Source organism: Heteronotia binoei, chromosome 8, assembly GCF_032191835.1.
Source record: "Heteronotia binoei isolate CCM8104 ecotype False Entrance Well chromosome 8, APGP_CSIRO_Hbin_v1, whole genome shotgun sequence".
Classification (NCBI taxonomy): Eukaryota; Metazoa; Chordata; class Lepidosauria; order Squamata; family Gekkonidae; genus Heteronotia; species Heteronotia binoei.
This window is the reverse complement of record NC_083230.1, coordinates 100,649,186-100,669,879: the sequence shown is the minus strand read 5'-3', so window position 1 is coordinate 100,669,879 and position 20,694 is coordinate 100,649,186. Positions and strand designations below refer to the sequence as shown.

At 46.4% G+C, this 20,694-nt stretch overlaps 1 protein-coding gene across 1 annotated transcript in view; it reads right to left on the bottom strand.

Moving 5' to 3' along the window:
* Nucleotides 1-836: 836 nt before the first annotated feature.
* The window catches only part of IPO8 (importin 8), a 64,002-nt gene continuing 44,144 nt past the window's right edge, over nt 837-20,694 (bottom strand). Inside the window, exons 21-25 of the mRNA XM_060245729.1 lie at nt 20,463-20,683; nt 7,186-7,391; nt 5,910-6,128; nt 3,904-4,020; nt 837-2,572 (exon numbers count right to left, since the gene is read on the bottom strand). Of these exons, the coding sequence (XP_060101712.1) occupies nt 2,478-2,572; nt 3,904-4,020; nt 5,910-6,128; nt 7,186-7,391; nt 20,463-20,683 (858 nt within the window). The 3' untranslated portion in view covers nt 837-2,477. The remainder of the gene's footprint in view (nt 2,573-3,903; nt 4,021-5,909; nt 6,129-7,185; nt 7,392-20,462; nt 20,684-20,694) is intronic.

The window sequence follows — 20,694 nt, the reverse complement described above, 5'->3', positions numbered from 1 at the left end:
AACCCTATGCTTATCGATCCGAGATGTTCTGCCCATTTCAGAAAGTGGAGCTTTTCAAGGCAGCTCGATGCGTTGCGACAAGGGACCCTTTTCAGCTGCAAAATGTGCAGTATTAAATCATCCGTATTTGACGGTTTGGGCAGGCAAACAAGTTTCATCTTACGGCTAAATATGGTTGCAGAGACTCAACTGGGGGGAGGAAAGAAGCAGTAAGAGCGCGTTTAAACTGAAAGTATTAGCACAGTTACATTTCTCTACTTCACACACAGAGAAACCAGCAGTTGCTCAAGTGGCCAAACTTGACATGCATTAAAATTAAGGGCCTTTGCATCCCTAACCTGATAAGCATCACCTTCAGGCTGCTTGACCCCGGTGCTAGCACTTTGTGGTTTCTTCCTTAAGATACAAGGCTTGGTAAACCTTAGTGTGCATTCACACGGTGACTGAATGCAAGCAAATTTTGCTCTTCTTACACAGTCACATGTCATTTAGTGTAGGTGAGCGCACCATTAATAAAGACAGCCCTGTGAACTAGAGAATCATTTAGAGAACCGAATTATAACAGCCCAGAAACTGGAAGAGTTTTCACTGAAGTTTCTCAGAACGTCAGACCTGCCTCCTGAAAGCTATTAGGTATTCGGGCAATGAGACCAAAGCAGGTGGGAAAAAAACCCAAAAACCTCACAGAAGGAAGCATCTGCATTCTGCATAGAGCTCCCCTCTCCTCCTCCTCCTCGCCTTAAAATACACTAATGTGGGTCTGCGAACCTTGGCTGCTTGCCACTCCTGTGTATTTTAAAAGGAAAAGTCGCACTCAAAATAAACACACTCTTCACGACTGACACAGTGTTCCTGTATTTCCTATAAGCAGCCATACGTGAATACAAAACATCTCATGAGATGCAGCCTTCAAAAGTGACTGGGAAACTGATGAGGCTCAAAGATTATCCTTCATGTAAGAAGAGCTGTCGGAGAAACAGAACAGCGCCCAGTGTTAGGATGTGTGACAGAGAACCAGGGACAGGCAATGGGTGGGCAAGGAACTTCATAAATTGCCACCTTGGTCACAACCCCCCATCATTAGGAATCCCTTCCCTCAATGCCATTTTATTCTAGCCTGTCATTCTCCTGTACTGTTCATCACTCTGCTGCTGGATACGGGAGTTAGATTTATCACCAATTATTTAAAGCCTATGTGGTTTTTTTGCCACTGAGAGGGCTGAAGATACAGCAATGTAACAGAAGTGAAAGAGGTTTGTGAGATCCAGATGGAGACTCCCGTCATATCCAGAGCTGAGCAAATATGACGTTGACAATGACCTCAAAAGTCAATGGGTCGATTTCTGGCCTATCAAGAAGTAGGTTATCAGCACTGATAATAGTGGTAATAGTCATAATAGTCTCAATCCACCTGGCTGGAAGCATAACCGCAACTCCTACAAACTTGATTTCAGAGGCCTTGCAATGCTTTTGTTCCTGTTCACACGGTGGTTTTTCAAACTTGTCTTCTAAGGGGCCCCCTCTGAAGGCCAGACATATGGCGGTCATGGGCTCAGCGACTCAGCTGGCAGACGGATGACCCACGACTTCTGATCTTCTCCAACGATGTGCAGCCTCCAGGGTGTAATTCTAGAGCCTACCCCGAGCTTGCAAACATAACGGTGATATTCAACAGGCCCGGCTTTTCTGCATGCGAACTCTGGAATCTTCTGCAATGCACGGCTGGCTCCGTGGCAGGCAGGTCGAAACAGAAAGAAGTCTGAAAAGCTGCTCCGCTAAAGGACTGCAAAGGCATGGTCAGCATTAAAGGGGGGAAAGTTAAGGATTCCTTGTGTGTTCACTGGGGGGAAAATGAAAGGAATACAAGGGGCAATCCTGATAATGTGGACATGGTGCTCGACACGCACACGCAAGTAAAGAAGCAAAAAGATTTTGTGGCTAATGACATGAGGCTCACAACTGACAATAGAGAGCTACCTGGCCATCGTCAGAGATAATGGAAGAACATGGAAAGCCAGGTCTGTGAATTGTGCCTATAATGTCGGTCCCTTGAAAGAAAGAAGAAATACAATGCGCTCTAAAACTCTTTTGTTCAGGCCACCCATATACAAGAGAAGGCACAGTTAATCCAGAGGACCCCCTTCGATTTCACATGGCAGAAACCTGAGAAACACAACTCAATCCAATTGCATACAACTGATTCCCCATTTCCTTTATAGGCTCAACGGGGGGGCAGATACTTCCTTTTCAGTCCAACAACTTATAAAAATACCACAAGGATTTATACATTACAGTAGCTGGTTAGAAAGATTATCCTAGTGAGGAGGAAGAGGGTCAATCACTGCCGTTCCCAAAGGGGAAATCTTCAACAGCACCCAGTTACCTTCCCTTGCCCGTTCAACGTCACAAATGTTTTATAACAAAATGCAATATCGGACTATTCTGCAAAGTGTCTTTTCAGCTATTTCCCGCCTCCTTCAGTTGCCGCCTGGAACACTGCCAAAGTTAAAGGAGGAGACCAGTCCTTTATTATCAAACGTGTAGCCCGTCTGTTGCTGTATCCTCTTTGATTCTAGAATTAAAAGAAATGCAGACGTATGTTAAGAAACAGATGTGGAAATATGTCCTCGTATAGTACTAACTGACCTTGCGCACCCATCTTCAAAGATGTGAATTTTACAAAGCTGGAAAAATGGAAAACTTGCAGATTTATCTTCAGTGATACTGACCTCTTCTACATGCCTTTACACACACACACACACACACACACACACACACACAGAAAGAGGAAGACCTTATCAGAACTGTCAGTGTTCCAGAATCTTCCCACTGCTTCCTCTAGGTGAATCCTCTGCCCTTCTAGTATAAAAAAGGGCTCCACTAAAGAAGAAGAGATTGGATTTATACCACTATTATAAGCAGCAATAACCTATTAGGGAGGCAAACCGAGAAAATACATGGGCGAGGAATGCTGAGGCTCCACACGGGGATGCAAGGAGGGCTCCCTCCCCTCCCACATTTCAAGCCATATGTGACCATTCCTCTGAAGCACACATATATTCCCCTGAAGCCAACTCACTGGTTCTATGTATCAAAACACCATTATTAACACTCATGGGTGGCATTCCAGCAGCAGCTCCTTTGCATATTAGGCCACACACCCCTGATATAGCCAATCCTCCAAGAGCTTACAAAAAAGAGCCTTGTAAGCTCTTGGAAGATTGGCTACATCAGGGGTGTGTGGCCTAATATGCAAAGGACCTGCTGCTAGAATTCCACCCCTGTTAGCACTTGAACGGGTGGCCAACAAGAAAAGTGTGGCAGATGCAAAGTGCGAGCCACTCTTTCTGCTCACGCTGATAGAATTTTGCTATAGTCAGGATCTATAAAAAAGTGCAACAAAAGCTTTTGTGCAGTTGAACCTTGAATGCCCTCAGAAGCTTGCCTTTAAAACTTTCTGAAATTCTTGGTTCCTCCCCCCCTTTCTGAAAGGACTCCTGGGAGGGCGGGGTGGAAATCAGCTGTACAAAGTTCCCAGTGAAATTTCTCCATTTACAAAGTTTGCTGTTTGCAGTGCCCCCCTGTTCTTAGAACACCCCTTGTCTCCAGTTTCCAGTGCAGCAACCCCTCCCTGGTGCACGCATCTCCTACTGCCCATGGGCGAGTGAAAAGCTAGTATGTGCCAGGAAAGGGACTGTGTGTGTTTCTTCTCCGATGGCCGCCTTCCCTCTTGTATCAAAGATATATTGCCCACCCACACCGAAGCTCATTCCAATGGGCAAAAATCAATACTTGGCCATGCTTACTACAACTGTTTGAGAATCTCCCTGCCTTGTATGCAGGTGGGATTTGTGTGTGCTTCATATGCACAAGCTTGCCACCTCCTGCAGAGAGAAGACTGACCTGAGGAAGTCCTCCGGTGTTCGGCTAATGCACAGATTTCCTGCAGCTGCGTCTTCTGATCGTTACTGAGTGGTGTGGTCAGCAAGTGGTACCAGGATGCGTCTCGGCTCTGCACCTCTGTCAACACACAGCAAACGGCCTTCTTTTAAGAGCCCCAGGAACACGAGGTGGAGACGTAACCAGCCAAAGCCCCTCGTCTAGACTCAAGTCCGGTAGCACCTTAGAGACAAGATTTTTGGGGTATGCGCTTTTGAGAGTCAAAACTGACGACACCTGATGGAGGGAGCTCTGACTCTCAGAAGCTCATGCCCTGAAATCCGTGTTGGTCTCTAAGGCGCTACTGGACTCGAATCCAACTGTTCCATGCAGACCAAAATGGCCACCCTCGGAAACTATAAAGAGTGGGGAGTATTCAACTCCTGCAAGAGCTATGGCTGACCCAAGGCCATTCCAGCAGCTGCAAGTGGAGGAGTGGAGAATCAAACCCAGTTCTCCCAGATAAGAGTCCACAGGGACCCAGAGTGGCTTCCATTGTTCCCCTCTCCTCCATTTTACCCTCACAACAACCCTGAGAGGTAGGTTAAGCCGAGGGCGTCTGACTGGCTCAAAGTCATCTGGAGCTGCCATGGCAGGGTAGGGTTTCAAACCTTTGTCTCCCAGACCTCGTGCAATGCCCCAGCCACATCCACCACCCTGGCTTTATCTGGGATTTGGACCTGGTTTTTTGGATGCAAAACAAAATGCAGTCTAAAGTTTGAGTCTGGCGGCACCTTCAAGACCACCAAAGTTTAATCCTGGGTATGAACTTCTGTGGGCAGGCACACTTTCCCAGATGCATCCCATACGAAGAGCACAATGTATCTGAAGAAGCGCACGAAAGCTTATAACACAGAATTAAACCTCGGTGGTCTTAAAGGTTCCACTTAAAGGTGCCACTTTGTTCTGATGCTTCAGATCAACATGGCTGCCCGTCTGAAATAATACAGTCCAGTCTACCTGGCAGCAGCTCTCTGAATTTTCAAACAGGTGTCTCTCCTTGCCCTTGTGCGGAAGCAGACGAATGAGTTTCATGTCCAGTAGCTCCTTAAAGACTAACAAGGTGACCAGGGCATCAGTTTTTGAGGGACTATCTGACAAAATGAGCTTTGACCCCTGAAAACAAGCTTATCCCCTGGAAACCTCACTTGTCAGAGAGAGACATTAGTTAATATTTCAATTACTCTCTACATGTAAACCTCTGGATAATTATCTGAAATTTGCAGATGTTGTGCTACTGAAATACTTATTGGAAGATACTAAGAAGTCTGTAACTCAGGTAGCAGCAAAATATTGGGGTTTTTAGCCATAAATAAGTGGAAGTTTTGAGCAAAGTAGAGATGGTTAATAATGCCATTTTTAAGGTTTAACATTGGTGGAATTTGAATATGAGAATGCTTTTATGTAGTCAGAAATTGTGGTCTGTGACTATGAGATTTTGTATACTGTTATTGCTGGTCAATTGACTGCAATAAATAATTGGAATTGGTGTGATTGGTGCTACTGCACTTGTGTTCTTCTTTTAGCCCTGCTAACCAAAATCTTTTTTAAATTGTGGGAAGGAACTGGTGCACACAAAGCACATACTCTGTCAGTCACCTACAACCTTAACTGTAGCTTCTCTGGAGACTGGAGGGGAAAACAGACTATGCTAGTTCAATCACAGACCTGTGGTCTTTTTCAGGGGGGTGGGGGGAGAACTAGCCTGAATTATAAGTTTCCTTTGGGGGGAAAGCACAGCAAAGAGATTTCCAGCTTCGGCAGTTTCTCTCTCTTCAATCAAGAGTACCCTTGCAAGGCAGAGAGAGGAAAACATTTTTTTTCCAAAGCACAGCAGGCTGAGTCAGTCTGTGGAATGTCTGGCAACTTTTCCCTGAGGCAACCAAAGAACCCTGCATCGAACCGGCAGCAACCTTGGGGGAAGGCAGAAACTAAGAGCCATTTTCTTCCCTGTGCCTCCTAAAACATACCTAAGAGCGCTTGTGCGAAGAACTGGTATTCATCCACGCCCCCTTCCAGGTCGATAGGGGTGCTGAAACCTTCCAAAGCCGTCTCTTCCAGTGCTTCATCGTCCCAGTCATCATCGTCATCATCATCTTCGTCTCCTGCATCACCACCACCACCAGCTTGGTTCTCCTGCATTTCCTGGTTTACTTCATTTGCCTCTTCTTCGTCACTTTGTATCTCTTCTGTAAGTTAAATATACATGGACTTTATAAAGGACTCCCCATTTAACAGTGCTCCAATGTATTAGAGTTAGAGAGAGAAGACACTATTTCTTGGACCAAACCCCCACCCCCCACCCCGCCCCAATGGTTTGATTTACTGATCTTCTGTTTGCTCTAGTTCTGCTTCTAAATTAGTGGCACCCTCCAAAAGTGCAGGAGGCAGTTTTAGCTCCCCTCCAGTTAGCAGCCCTCGTGAAAGTGACCAAGAGCATACGTTTGTAATTAAGGAAGATCAGAATGTCTCAGCCTTCCAGCCCTCGAGCACAAAGAAGTGTGCGTGAGAGAAAGCAGACTTAACACCTCCAGTATATTCCTTTTATTTTGCCCATAAATGAATGATTGACGTTCATCAGTGAAGGAAAAATAAAGCTGTGTTGGGGGGCACACTTAGTGTGAGGACTCACACCGACCAGATATCCTGCAAGGAGGGAGATGTGTGATGTGTCTTTGCAGGCAGCCTTGCAATATTCATCCCCCATCTCTCAGTTCACTTTAAGTGTCCAGTAGCTTCCATGATTAGAACAGAACAGGGCAGTAAAGATAACATCAAGACATCTGGCAAACCAAACAGCCAAAAGTGCTGAAGCCACCTCACAGCAGCAGTAAAAAAGCCAAACGAAAGATGTGAACAATGCTCTTGGGACAAGGGAGCAGGAGCAGGAATGGGTTAACTTGGTGTTTAAAGCTCAGCAAGTTTGGTACCAGATAAATTTCTATGGGGAGTTCTACAAACAGGGTGCCACAGCAAAGAAGACCCCGTGATTACAGACCTAATTCCAGAATGTGGAGGCCCAGAGAGAAGGGTAGTGTGCTTAGCTGATTGGCAGGCTCATATGGGAGTATTTAGTCCTTTAAGTAGGCAAAACACAATCCCTCCTACAATGCACGCCTGTCATAATGGCAAGCAGTTTGCTAGCAATAAATAATTATCGGAGAAGATGTTGCAGCGGGCTGCAGCTGCCCTCTAATATCTATTTCCTTCAAAGTGTGCAATATAGAATTCTTGGGGTGGGTTTACCATTATCTTCTGCATCATTCTTCTCTGCTTTGGTGTGCTCTTCGTGCTCCGAATGCTGCCGGGTGGCGCAAACTTGCTTGAGGCCCAGGAACAGCAGAAGAACTGATGGGACAATCTGGGCCACCACGGCGTCGACAGCAGGGGGGCGGTTTGGGAGTCCCATCAAGATACTCAGCCCTATGATGCACATCTTCCTGTCGTGAAGTCTAAACACAAAAACAAAGATTGCTGGCAGAATCTGTTGGCCCAACAGATGAAAAGGGAGAATTCTGCAAGTAATTACCACCCCCCCACACACCGGTCCTTAAAAACCAAACCGGGAGCCTGCGCTCTGATTCCACCTGCTCATGAAGCAAAATCCATGAGCCCTCAGAGCAGGATCCTCTCAGGGGTGGCACCGCAGCTGCAGAACAGACTTCTCTAAAGACTCTTGCCAGGCAAAACTGTTGTTCAGATACCTGCATGTGGCCAATCCATTTCAGTTCTCTGAGTCTTTTAGAAGGCTGCCATCATTTGCATTTTAGTGAATTTTGCTTTGTGTCGTGTTATGCTGGATGATTTCAGATTGGTTTCCATTTTGATTTTCTGCAGATTGGTTCTCATTTTTATTTTCTGCCTTGGGCATTTTTTAAAAGGGGAGAGTGATCAGAACATTTGTAAGTAAACAAAGCGAGTACGTAGCACAAACTGCAGCAGAATTCTGAGTGGAGGTGAAGAAATCAGGCGCTGAAGAAAAAACAACTTCTCCTGGCAGCACACGGGGAGGGACGGTGGCTCAGTGGTAGAGCATCTGCTTGGTAAGCAGGTCCCAGATTCAGTCCCCGGGATCTCCAACTAAAAGGGTCCAGGCAAGTAGGCGTGAAAAACCTCGAGAGTCTGGAGAGCCACTGCCTGTCTGAGTAGACAATACTGACTTTGATGGACCGAAGGTCTGATTCAGTGTAAGGCAGCTTCATATATTCACTGACTTCAGCAAGCAGGAACCCAGATGAAACTCACTTCAGACTCTTGTCTGAAGCCTTCAAGATAGCTAGACTGCCCCTGGGGGTTCTTAGTAATTCTGGGGCCCTAAGCAATGGTTCAGGATGGGGCCACAGAATCACTGTCACCCCCCCACACACACACACACACACTACTCCCCCCTGCCTCCCTGGGGAAACAAGGGGTGACCTTTGCCCCATGTAAGGTGAATAGGAACTACTGCTGCAAGCCAGTTTTCCAAGGCCCAGACAAGGCAGGCATGAGGGGTCACAGCAGCCAGCTCCTCCTCCTCTTCTCCACCTTCCAGGGCCTGGGACAGCTGCCTCGGTTGCCTGTTGACAGTGGTGCCTCCTGGACTGGGAGTGGGGCTGTGGCTCAGTGGTAGAGCACAGACTTGGCATGCAGAAGGTCCCAGGTTCAATCCCTGGCATCTCCGGTTAAACGATCTGGCAGTAAGTGATGCGAAAGACCCCAGAGAGCCGCTGCTAGTCTGAGTAGACAGTACTGACTTTGAAGGACCAAGGGTCTGATGATTTGATTCAGTAGAAGGCAGCTTCAGGTGTTCATGGGCTGCTCTGAACTCCATGGTGAACTGGGGAGCAGTTCTTTGCTTTCATTACCCTGTGTCTTCACGACAGCATGGCCAATGAAAGAGATTGTAGCAGAGAGAGGCACAAGCCAAGATGAATCGGGAAGTATTCATTATTCCTCAAGAGAAAGAAATTAAAGTCAGGTGGCACAGTGCATGTAGAAAAGGAAGGGAAGGAGTTTGGGTGGGTGATATAGGTTCCCCAACCCAAAGGAAAGATCTACTGCACCTTTTCCTTTTTATCTTTAACCCAAGGCCATCCCAGCAGGTGCAAGTGGAGGAGTGGGGAATCAAACCCGGTTCTCCCAGATAAGAGTCCGCCCACTTAACCACTACACCAAACCGATTCTAGTCATTAGCAGCTCTAGTTATTAGCATTTCTTAGGCAGAGATCAAAGTCTGTGTTCTCCCATTTCTTCCTGCTTTCCATCTCCTCCATCTGCACCCTTCCTGCTCAGTTCTCAACTGGCCACAATGCCAGATCCAAGAGACTGTGGCAAGTTTTTGTTCCAGTTATTCCCCCTTCGAATTTGCAAGGGCAGTGCTCAGAGGTGCACTGTCAGCCCTTGAGGGAAACCTGGCCATAGCAGGCCCCATAACCATCATCTTTGGGAACCACCAATGTATGGCCTGCTGAGTTGCTTTCCGCAGCCCACCTCCTCACCTGGGATGAAGTCTTCAAAAGCTGTAATACACAGAGGTCCAAACCATTAGAAGTCTCAGGGATACACAGACCGTAATAACATGCGCATTATCCTTACAGCCTACAAGAGGACAATGAAATATGTGGCTGTGCAAAGCACAGCTTTGTAGGATGGAGGAACACAGCAGAGAATAAGCAGGACTTTTTTGTAGCAGGAACAAATTTGTCCTTGAAAGGGCAGCTGCTATGAGGGCCCTCTCAGCCCCACCTACCTCACAGGGTGTCTGTTGCGGGGGGGTGGGGGTGGGGAAGATAAAGGAGATTGTAAGCTGCTCTGAGTCTCCGATTCAGAGAGAAGAGCACGGTATAAATCTGAAGTCTTCTTTTCCTTTGCATATTAGGCCACACCCCCGTAAAGTAGCCAATCCTCCAAGAGCTTACAGGGCCTACTGTAAGGGCTCTTTGTCATGAGCCCTGACGAGGAGCTGGAAGGGTTAACAGACCTAGAAGAGTTGCCAGCCAGTTCCTCAGCTGAACAAACAGCAGCTGGCCTATCAATCACTATCCAGGCACCAGTGTCAGTTGTTGACTATCAATTTCCTCCAAGCTCTTCCCCTCCCATCTCAAGAGTTCGAAGCTGGCTCTGGAAAGAACTTTCAGGCTGATTGAGGCTCCCACCCAGTACCTGGTAACCTTGTGGAAGCAACAAGTCTATTCTCTGGCTTGCATCCACGCTCCTTCCTGATTCCTGACCTGCTTGATTTCCTTGGCACCCTGACCTTTTGGCTTTTGGACACTAACTTCTGATTCCGGTTTGTGATTCTGCATTGGTGACTTGGCTCCTGCTTGACTCCTGGACTTTGACCTTGGACTGGCTTTGGACTCCTGCCTGCCTGCACCCTGAGAACGTGACACTCTTCTTACAGGGTCTACTGTAAGCTCCAGAAGGATTGGCTACATCAGGGGTGTGCGGCCTGGTATGCAAAGGAGTTCCTGCTACAAAAAAGAGCCCTGGGAATAAGGATTATCATTTGTGCTTCTGACCAACAGTGAGGGAAAGCAGGCATGCAATTCTGACTATTGATGAAGGAAACAGACTCCCAAAGTCTCCTGAAGGTCATGCGGGAGATCAGTAAGCATTCTAGAATTGAACTTTTTAATTTTTTTACTTCTTCAGCACACCCATTTTCTGCCTTGGGGGCTGGCTGTTGCGTTACCACCCTATTAACCTGCAGAGCCAGTTACATTCTAAGGGTGTCTTTTTTTTAATGGCTGCCGTTTCAGAGAATAATTTGCAAGACATCTACAGCTAAATAAACACATGCCGCTAACTAATGAGGGAGCTGTCCTGCCCTCTGCTGAATTATAATGACATGGGAGCAGCTATAAATCTGATGGGGGAATTAATTTGAATTGGTTTGGAGAGGGGAAAAAAGGAATCGAAATGGGCAGAAAGGACTCAGCAAATGGGAACAATAAACAGTGAATTATTGGCGGGTGGGAGCCAGGCAGGGTTGAAATGAAAGACTCAGGATGCTGCTTTTGATCGAACAGAACTATTTAATGTTCAAGGAGGATGCCTCAGTGACGCATTAAATTAATGGCGCAACTCAGATTAAAAAGGAAAGATGCAGCAAATACATTTTTTTTTAAAATATATGATTCATTCAGAAGGCCCTTAATGTAGCTCACAAAGGGATTCGGCATGGTGGGGAAATAGGCTTTGGCACACATGGGACTAAGAAACTCAAAAATAGTCCTTCTTAGAGAGATGACAGGACGGCAGCTGAAAGAACTTCAAGGGCTCACAGTGGGCAGGGAGAAGCAACTCTTCGCAGCACTTGAAACAATGCGAAGATGAAGATATTGGGTTTATATCTCATTCAGAGTGGCTCACAATCTCCTTTACCTTCCTCCCCCACAACAGGCACCCTGTGAGGTGGGTGGGGCTGAGAGAGTTCTCCTAGAAGCTGCCCTTTCAAGGACAACTGTGCGAGAGCTATGGATGACCCAAGGCCATTCCAGCAGCTGCAAGTGGAGGGGAGGGGAATCAAACCTGGTTCTCCCAGATGAGAGTCTGCACACTTAACCACTACACCAAACTGGCTCTCATGTGCCATGGATTAGGGCAGGGCTTTTTTTGTAGCAGGAACCACTTTGCATATTAGGCCACACACCCCTGATGTAGCCAATCCTCCAAGAGCTTACAGGGCTTTTAGTACAGGGTCTTGTGTAAGCTCCAGGAGGACTGGGTGTCACCTAATATGCAAAGCAGTTCCTGCTACAAAAAATGTCCTGGATTAGGGATGTCACATCTGTCTATATTTTAGGATGCTTTCTCTGAAGGAAATTTGAGAGAACTCAAGAAACAGAAGAGGTAAAGTGGGGACACTATCGGGAGTACGCTAGGACTCCTGGGTCCCATTTGAGCTTTGCATGTGAAGAGAGGACCCCATTCATATGGTACCTCAGTAATGGCATGGCTGACGCCATGGTTTCCCCATAGTGGTTTTGAGTTCCAAGATACCGAAGTAAAGCGTGGATGTTCCCTCTCCTGTGGACTACATTGTTCTATATGGTTCAACAGCCACACTACTGTGTAAACGGGCTCAAACTTGGGATGCTTTTAGATACATAGCGTGAGCAAAACTGACACTCCAGTACAAATGAATTGTCTGAGCAGCATGAAGGGGGAACAACCCTGTGTCAAATGGATATAGTTCATTTTCAAGTGCACACAGCTTAGGCCAGACACAAGGGCTAGATGCCCTGGGGCCTGCATATTTCAGAGACTTTTTAGTCTCAGTGCCAGTCTCTGTGTAATTTAAGACCTCACAGAGAAGCTCTGCTTCAGGTAACAACTAATTTAGAGACAAGACTGGCCTTTTTCACATAGCAGGGCCTTCTGGGTGGATGCCCCAGAGCTTTGGAAAACATTTTTTGTGGGAAGTTCATCTGGTTTCCTCTCCACTACAGCAAGCTGAAAACAGCTGTCCTTGTGGAAATCTTTGTGGCATTAGAAAGCTCTCCTTTAAAAAAAAATTAGTCTTGTTATTTGGCTGTTTCCTTGCTTGTTTTAAGTATAGTGGTTTTTACTTTTTAAACTCTAGTTCCATTGCTCTTTGCAGCAATCTTCGTTCGTCATTTTTGCTGCAGTCGTGTGCTCATTTGAACTTTTACCAGAAGCATGTGGACAAAAGGAATAAAATGAATATAGCTTATAATTATGCTGTGAACTGAGGTGGTCCATTTATGCATGGGTTGCCCAAGCTCACTAGCATCATTACTCGTTGGGAAGTTCTTTTATAGAGAGGTACAAAAACTCCCCCACGGCAATCAGTGAAAACGCGTGACTTCGTGCTTCTTTGGGCCTGTTCAAAACAAGCTATTCCCAACATCCTAGGATCCAAAGAAACTTTTTTTTGGTTTTGGACCTGTGCGTCTCAGCACCTCTGTGCCACACGGGCAAGCAACTTTTAAAATTAAAAGGGCTTCAAAAGCAGTTTCGGAAGCTGGCCGTGAGAAGTTAAAAATCCAACTGGGCATGCACAGCCTGCGTGTTTTCTGGCTCCCAGCTGGGTTCTTTCTAAGTCCCGTGTTTTGTTCACAGCTTTATGAAGCACAACATTCCCAATAGCAATGATGAAGCATAAAACTACCTACAGCAATTTTGTCTACTCAGCAAAATCATTGCAGCAGATCAAGAAGCAGCAGAAGATGCTGCTGTTAATATAACAAAGACTGTGCCTTGTGCCTGAGTGTCAGCCCAAACATGCTGTAAGGAAGCACTACATAGAATGAGAGTTGGAAGGGACCTCCAGGGTCATCTAGTCCAACCCCCTGCACAATGCAGGAAACCCACAAATACCTCCCCCTAAATTTGCAGGATCCTCATTGCTGTCAGATGGCCATCTAGCCTCTGTTTAAAAACCTCCAAGGAAGGAGACCCCACCAGCTCCCGAGGAAGCCTGTTCCACTGAGGAATCGCTCTAACAGTCAGGAAGTTCTTCCTAATGTTGAGCTGGAAACTCTTCTGATTTAATTTCAACCCACTGGTTCTGGGTCCTACCTTCTGGGGCCGCAAAAAACATGCTTCTTACCCTTTAGAACCCCCTTCTTGAGACTGGCAGATCAGCAGAATCACACATGAGGCTGCCTTATACTGGATCAGACCCTTGCTCCATCAAGGTCAGTACTGTCTACTCAGACCGGCAGCAGCTCCCCAGGGTCTCAGGCTTTCACATTATCTGTTGCCTGGTTCTTTTAACTGGAGATACCAAGGACTGAGCCTGGGATCTCCTGCATTCAAAACAAAGAGTCTTCTACTGCAGCCTTTCCACAGCAAATAAATGTTAAAAGGTAAAGGTAGCCCCCTGTGCAAGCACCGAGTCGTTACCAACCCATGGAGTGATGTCGCATCACAACGTTTTCTGGGCAGACTTTTTGTTATGGGGTGATTTGCCATTGCCTTCCCCCCACCCAGCAAGCTGGGTACTCATTTTACCGACCTTGGAAGGATGGAAGGCTGAGTCAACCTCAAGCCAGTTACTTGAACCCAGCTTCTGCCAGGATTGAACTCAGGTCGGGAGTAGAGGGCTTGGACTGCAGTACTGCAGCTTTACCACTTTGCACTACAGAGTTAATACAAGATAGCAAATTCTGTATTACAGTTTAATACAGGATAGCAAATCCTGTATTATGGCAGTTCTTCAGGCAGTAGCTACTAATACAACTTCTTGTTTCATGTTAATTACAGCTAGCATTCATATGTGCCTTGGTATGCAAAAATACTACACAAAGCATTCCTAACCTTCACACCATTTTTGCAAGAACCCATGAAAACACCTCATTTTACAGATGGGAAATGAAAGGTGAAAGATGGCAGTACTTCAGGCTGGCCAGTAAGATGAGCTGGCACTTCAGGCCAATCCAAGGTCTTAGGTTGCTATTTGCTGGAGCATAACCAGCTTTTGCCTTCTCCCTGCTGGGACACTGGGGTGCCTAGCAAGGTCCATTTCCCCAGTCACTGTTTTCTACCACTCCTGTTGTCATCCTCATCCAACCCCGAATTTGCCACCACGCTTGGCTTCCCTCATGAGTGAAAAGACACCTCCCCCTATTTGTTTTCCCCACCCCAACAGTGCTCATTTTCCCCCACCCCAACAGCAGTGTGGTATCACGCTCACCCTAGAGAAATCTTGTGAGACATTATAGTACCAACACCAGCCTAGAGAATTGTTAAAGGTAAAGGCAGTTCCCTGTGCAACTACCAATCATAGAATTGAAAGGGACCTCCAGGGTCACAATGCAGGAAACCTCCCCCTAAATTCACAGGATCTTCATTGCTGTCAGAGTTGTTTCCAGTTCTGAGGTGACGTCACACCACGACGTTTTCTCGGCAGACTTTTTACAGGGTGATTTGCCATTGCCTTCTCCCCAGCTGTCTACACTTTTCCCCCAGCAAAGGATGGAAGGCTGAGTCAACCTCAAGCTGGATACGTGAACCCAGTTTCTGCCGGGATCAAACTCAGATCGTGAGCAGAGCTTGGACTGCAATACTGCAGCTTACCACTACGGCGATCGAAAGAGGGGGAAGCGGTGTGGAACATGGAAGGCATGGAATGAGGAAGGCATAGGAGGAAGAGAAGGAGCAGGTCATGCCACTGCATGCATTTGCCTGCTGAGGCAGGATCATCGGTTCTTTGGCATGATCCAAGAGCATTTACTGATGTCCTGGAAATCCCAGCTTGAGCTGATCTTGTCTAATCTTTATGAGAAGTATGAATATTCAGCAGCAAAGACAGGGTCCTTGGTCCTAATCCCTTGACCCTCCTTGACCCCTTACTAACCTGATCCTGATCAATTAGTCATGGCACAAATACCTTAAGGAGAAAAAGAAAACTGAGCTCTTCCCCCAGCATTTGCATTCTGCAGCTGATCTGCTCTGGAAAGTTGGCTATTCCGCACCCCCCACCCCCTGCCCCTTACGGCATGCGATGAAGTCATTTTTACTGCACACGTACCACAGCAGTAAATGTCACGTTAAAGCTACATTTACGGCATGCTGTAATGCTCTGCAGTTATGTAACACCAACTCCGAGACAAGAGGAAATATTACTGGCCGTCAAGACCGCAGCCGTAATTAATGGTTTCTACTTCTCATTAAATGCTTCTGCCTAGACAGCAGCCAAGAAACAGCATAATTGTCTATGGCTCTTTTACAATAACTGTCTTTTAAAAAATAAAACCCGGCGAGTTCAGCGTGCAAAGCTTCCGACACAACTGGAAATGTCTTGTTTTAGATACCGACAGCCCTATTTAAATGATACTGTGCCGAGAACGGAGAAAGTCCTTAGCTACACCACAGCTGCACGTGAGGGCATAAGAAGCTCCTGACTACATGCACAATCCTGAGGGTGCACACCAGCTGCATGTGTGAGTTTATGTACGTCTGTTTAAACCAGAGGTGTCAAACGTGCAGCCCAGGGCTCGGATCAGGCCCCCAGAGGGTATCAGGCCCGCAGGCAAATCTGTTTTCTTGTCCCTCTCTCTTGCTTCTTTATGTGTCACAGACTGCTTTCTCAGGCTCGCTCAACTGCACAGGAGCTACAGAGCAAAGCCTTTCTTTTCTCCATTGGCTGAGGCTCCTCCCTTGAGGAGGAAGGGGAGAGAGAGCTTGCTTTGACAGGATCTCTCAATCGTACAGCAGAGCTACTGAGCCAAGCCCTTTTTCCTTCTATTGGCTGAGGATCCACCCCCTCCTCATCCCCTGGGGAGGGAGGGAAAGAGCCAGAGCGATACAATTAAAGATTTTGTATTTGTTTGTGTCCTTTACAAAATTTATATTTCAGCTACCTGGCATCACATTTTATGACACACATGGCCCGGCCCAACAAGGTCTCATTTATGTCAGATCCGGCCCTCACAACTCTTGGTTTAAACATTTCTACCCTGCTGTATCTCTTTGGATTCAAGGGGGCAAACAATGCAGGAGCCCAGCTGCGAGGGCAGGCATTATAGCAGTCCCATTAACAAAATTCAAACACAAATTAATACAGAGAAGTTACGAATCTAAAAGCACTCAAGATTAACATACAAAGGAGAACTTAACACAGTTAAATCTGCTGAAACAATTGCCTCTCTGCCAGCTCCTCCCTTACATGCCTTCCTATATGTGGCAAGTCAAGATGCCCTCCTGGCCCGCTCTGGCAGGCCATTTCAAAGGACCGGCTCACCAAGGAAAAGGCCTGTGATCTCACTGTAGCCGTACAGAGGGTCATAACAGAGGGCACCTTTAAGGAGGCAACTTCTGAAGAATCAAACTAGCACAGAGAAGTATACTGGGAGATGCAATATGATAAGTATAAAAGCCATAAAGGGCTTGAACGGTAATATGCGGAACTTTGAATTGGCAGCCCCACTGTTGAGACCTGGGAGTTGCGTGTTCCGAGCAGCTGACCCCAACCGAGAGACTTGCTGCCACACTTTCTACAAACTGCAGCTTCTAAGCCATCTTCAAAGGCAGTCCCACAAACAGCATGTTAAAACAGTCCAATCTGGAGGTTATGGTAGGATGCCTCAGCGGAATCTAGATCAGGGGCCTGCTAATGAGCCAGCTGTATCTGGAAGGAGGTCCTCCCAGCAACAGCTTCAACCTGCCTATCCAGTCAGGTATAGCAGCACCCCCAAGCTCTTTGTTTGATCTGCTACGGAAAGCTCAATCCCATATACGTCTGGTAAATCAACATCAGCCAAACACTGGCTTGTCTTCCCATTCAGCAACACCTCTGTCTTGTCCGGATTAAGCTTTAATTTGTTTACCCTCAGCCACATGAGCATGGGTTCGAGGCCACAGCTGCCTCTGGGAACATGGACAATGAGACAGAAGGTTCCTTAGCATACTGGCCTCACCTATGGTAACTGGGGTTTGCTCATTTCTTTTTTTGGGGGGGGTGGTATTTTTGTATTTATATGTGCATGTATGTGTGTGCATGAGTGTGCACCTGGAAGTCATGGCGACTTCTGGTGACTGACCCCTACTGGGGGCCTGGAGGATATTCAGAGAGGTGACTGAATAAAGCCTGCCCCTGCCTTCCCGACTGCTGGTATTCCAAGGAGGTCTCCCATCCAAGTACTTGCCAGAGCTGAGCCTGTTTAGCTTCTGAGATCAGGCTTGCCTGGGCTATCCAGGTCAGGGCAAGGTTCTACTCATGTCTTGTTGGCAGGAAACAAACAGAGAGCAGTCCCTTTTACCCCAAACCTTGATTTCAGACTTTCCACCAAAAAATATAAGATGCTGTACACAAGTTTAACAATATCAGTGGCAATGGATTGCTCTGTAAGCACAGATCAACCTCCAAGACCTCAAGTGATATTTCAACCCCAAATACCGGTCTTTTGAACATTATGCTCCCCATACACCATATCTGTCAGCAGGTACTTGCCTGTGGCAAACCAGAATAATCCCCAGGCGAACGGCCAGAGAAGTTGTTGTGAATTGGAAGCATTGGTGCTTTTGTTTTTCAAAAGGCTCTTAACATGCCTTAACTAGCTGTCACAGGTATGGGGTGGAAAGCAGGCCAAGAAGAAAACATCTGTGCACTGGTAACATCTATGGATTTATTTCCAAGGCTGCTGGTATAGATTGTTCTCTTTTTAAACTCTTTATTTTAATTTTTTTTTCAGAGCATTCTTTGGCATAGATTAAGGAAGTTAATTACATTCCTTAGCCACAATACAGGATGCTACAATAAAACATGTGATCAGGAGCTGCAGCAAGAACTGGCAAGAGAATACAATGCATTATTGATATTGCATAGTTACTGCGTTCTACTTAACCAGTAACTAGGAATAGGCACAAATCGAAGCATGAATCGCGATTAGTGCCTAAAACAGACGATTTGTAGTTCGTTCCGATTTGGTTTGGGTAGTCGTGCTATGCATGACTCAAAAAACAAAGTGGCTTGTGTTTTGGGCAGTTTGTCAGTGTCATTATTGGAGGGGGATCCTCCTCACATGCCACGACATGCCCAGCATGATGACATCACCTGGAAGTGACACTATCGCGCCAGGCATGGTACCCTGGCAAAAGTGCCCAGCACAATACCATCACTTCCATGTGATGTCATCGTGTGTCAGTACTTTCTAGCCCTACCGAACCAAACGGACCAACTAACAATTCATTCAGAAAATTAAAAACAAAACGAACCAAATCACTGAATCAGGCAAACCAACAAACCACAAAATGAACCACCATTTTCCTGTTTTGTGCCCATCCCTACTTGTAACTAACTAAAGGACCATTTATTTATATGTAGTAAGGTCTATTTCCATCTTTCATGGGATGTGTTCTTATTTGAGTGAACAAACAATGAAAATGGGATCCATTTTTCCCCATATAGTTACTTATTTGAGGTATTTTGTGTGGCTTTTAGATTTATTTTATGTTCATTTCTAGTCTGCCTTTCTCAAGGAGAGTCGGCTTAGGGCAAGCCATGTGATGTGACTGAAAGGCAGCAGTGATAATGTTCAAAATTATTTTGCCCTCACTGTTGTGGAAAAAAAGCTTCTTTATATATTTTCTTCACCTGAGGTGGTAGGAAAGAATGAAGAGAAAATAAAGGCTTCCCTCTCCTCTCCAAATAGTTAAGCATTTTACAGGGTCCTCATTTGTTGCTGTTAAGGGCAAGGTTACAATTTGCGGGTAGAAAGGGACCATCAAGTTACAGCCAACTTATTTATTTAAGCCTACTTGTAACCCCCACCTTCCCCCTGCAACAGGGCTCAGGGCAGAGCGGGGTAACATTTCCAGTTAGACAACATTATAATCCAGGGGTGGCCAAACTGTGGCTCAGGAGCCACATGTGGCTCTTTCACACATATTGTGTGGCTCTTGAAGCTTCCACTGCTCCATCGGCCAACTTGGAGAAGGCATTCGTCCCATGCATTTAAAGTTAAAGTTGCTTTCTTTTCGCCCCTCTCTCCCTTCTTTCCTTCCTGCTCTCAAACATCTGACTTTATCATAGAATCATAGAGTTGGAAGGGACCTCCAGGGTCATCTACTCCAATCCCCTGCACAATGCAGGAAATACCACCACCACCCCTAATTTCACAGGATCTGCACTGCTGTCAAATGGCCATTTGGCCTCTGTTTAAAAACCTCCAAGGAAGGAGAGCCCACCACCTCCCGAGGAAGACTGTTCCACTGAGGAACTGCTCTAAGGGTCAGGAAGTTCTTCCTAATGTTGAGCTGGAAACTCTTGATTTAATTTCAGCCCGTGGGTTCTGGTCCTACCTTTAGGGGCCACAGAAAACAATCCCATTCCATCCCCTATATGTCAGCCTTTCAAGTACTTGAAGATGGTGATCATATCACCTCTCGGCCACCTCCTCTCCAGGCTAAACATTTTATGTGGCTCTTACGTTAAGCGAGTTTAGCCACCCCTGTTTTAATGCAACTAAAACAATTTTAAACACCTTAAAAATTCAGCAACAATTTACAATTTGCAGAAGGTGCGTAGAGGGAAGGAAGGGGAAGCCAAGCTGGATGGAAACTGATTGCTGTCCTCAATCATACACCTGGTGGAACATCTGTCTTGCAGACCCTGCAGAATTGCATGAGGTATGACCCCCATAGGCTTTTCAAGGCAAGAGATGACCAGAGGTGGTTTGCTCTTGCCTGCCTCTGAGTCATAAGGCTGGCATTCCTTAGGGGTCTCCCACCAAATACTAGTTGGAGCCAATGCCGCTTAGCTTCTGAGATCTGATGAGATCAGGCTAGACCAGGCCATCCACGTCAAGGTTTTATGAATGTACCCCCACCACCAATGTTCCCTCTAAGCTGCAGAGTCTTGGAAGCAAAAATTCTACTTTGTGAGCTGCTAGTATGGAAGCTGTAAACTATTGCATAAATTATTGTGCTCTGGGACCATTTTTCTTGAGCTAAAACAAAAATGTGTGAGCTGGAGGCTAAAAATCTGTGAGCCAGCTCACGCTAACTCAGCTTAGATGGAACACTGCACCCCCCCCCCCACAAAACCCCCCTCCGCCCTACTAGATACTTACCCAAGGAAACAGTCTGTATCATTCATCCACTGGTTTATAAACTGGGCAGTGATGGGCTCAGGGTTGTGAGGAAATCGGATGTTCTCCAGGGTGTGGAAGAGAAGTTGAGGGCTGTAGTAAAGGGCAGCTATGGCAACCTGGAGGCACATGGTGCGAAGCTCGCTGGTTTTAACCCCTCGCGTTAAGCGTTCCAGAACAGCTTCTACAAAGAGTGGGATACACTGGAGATAGA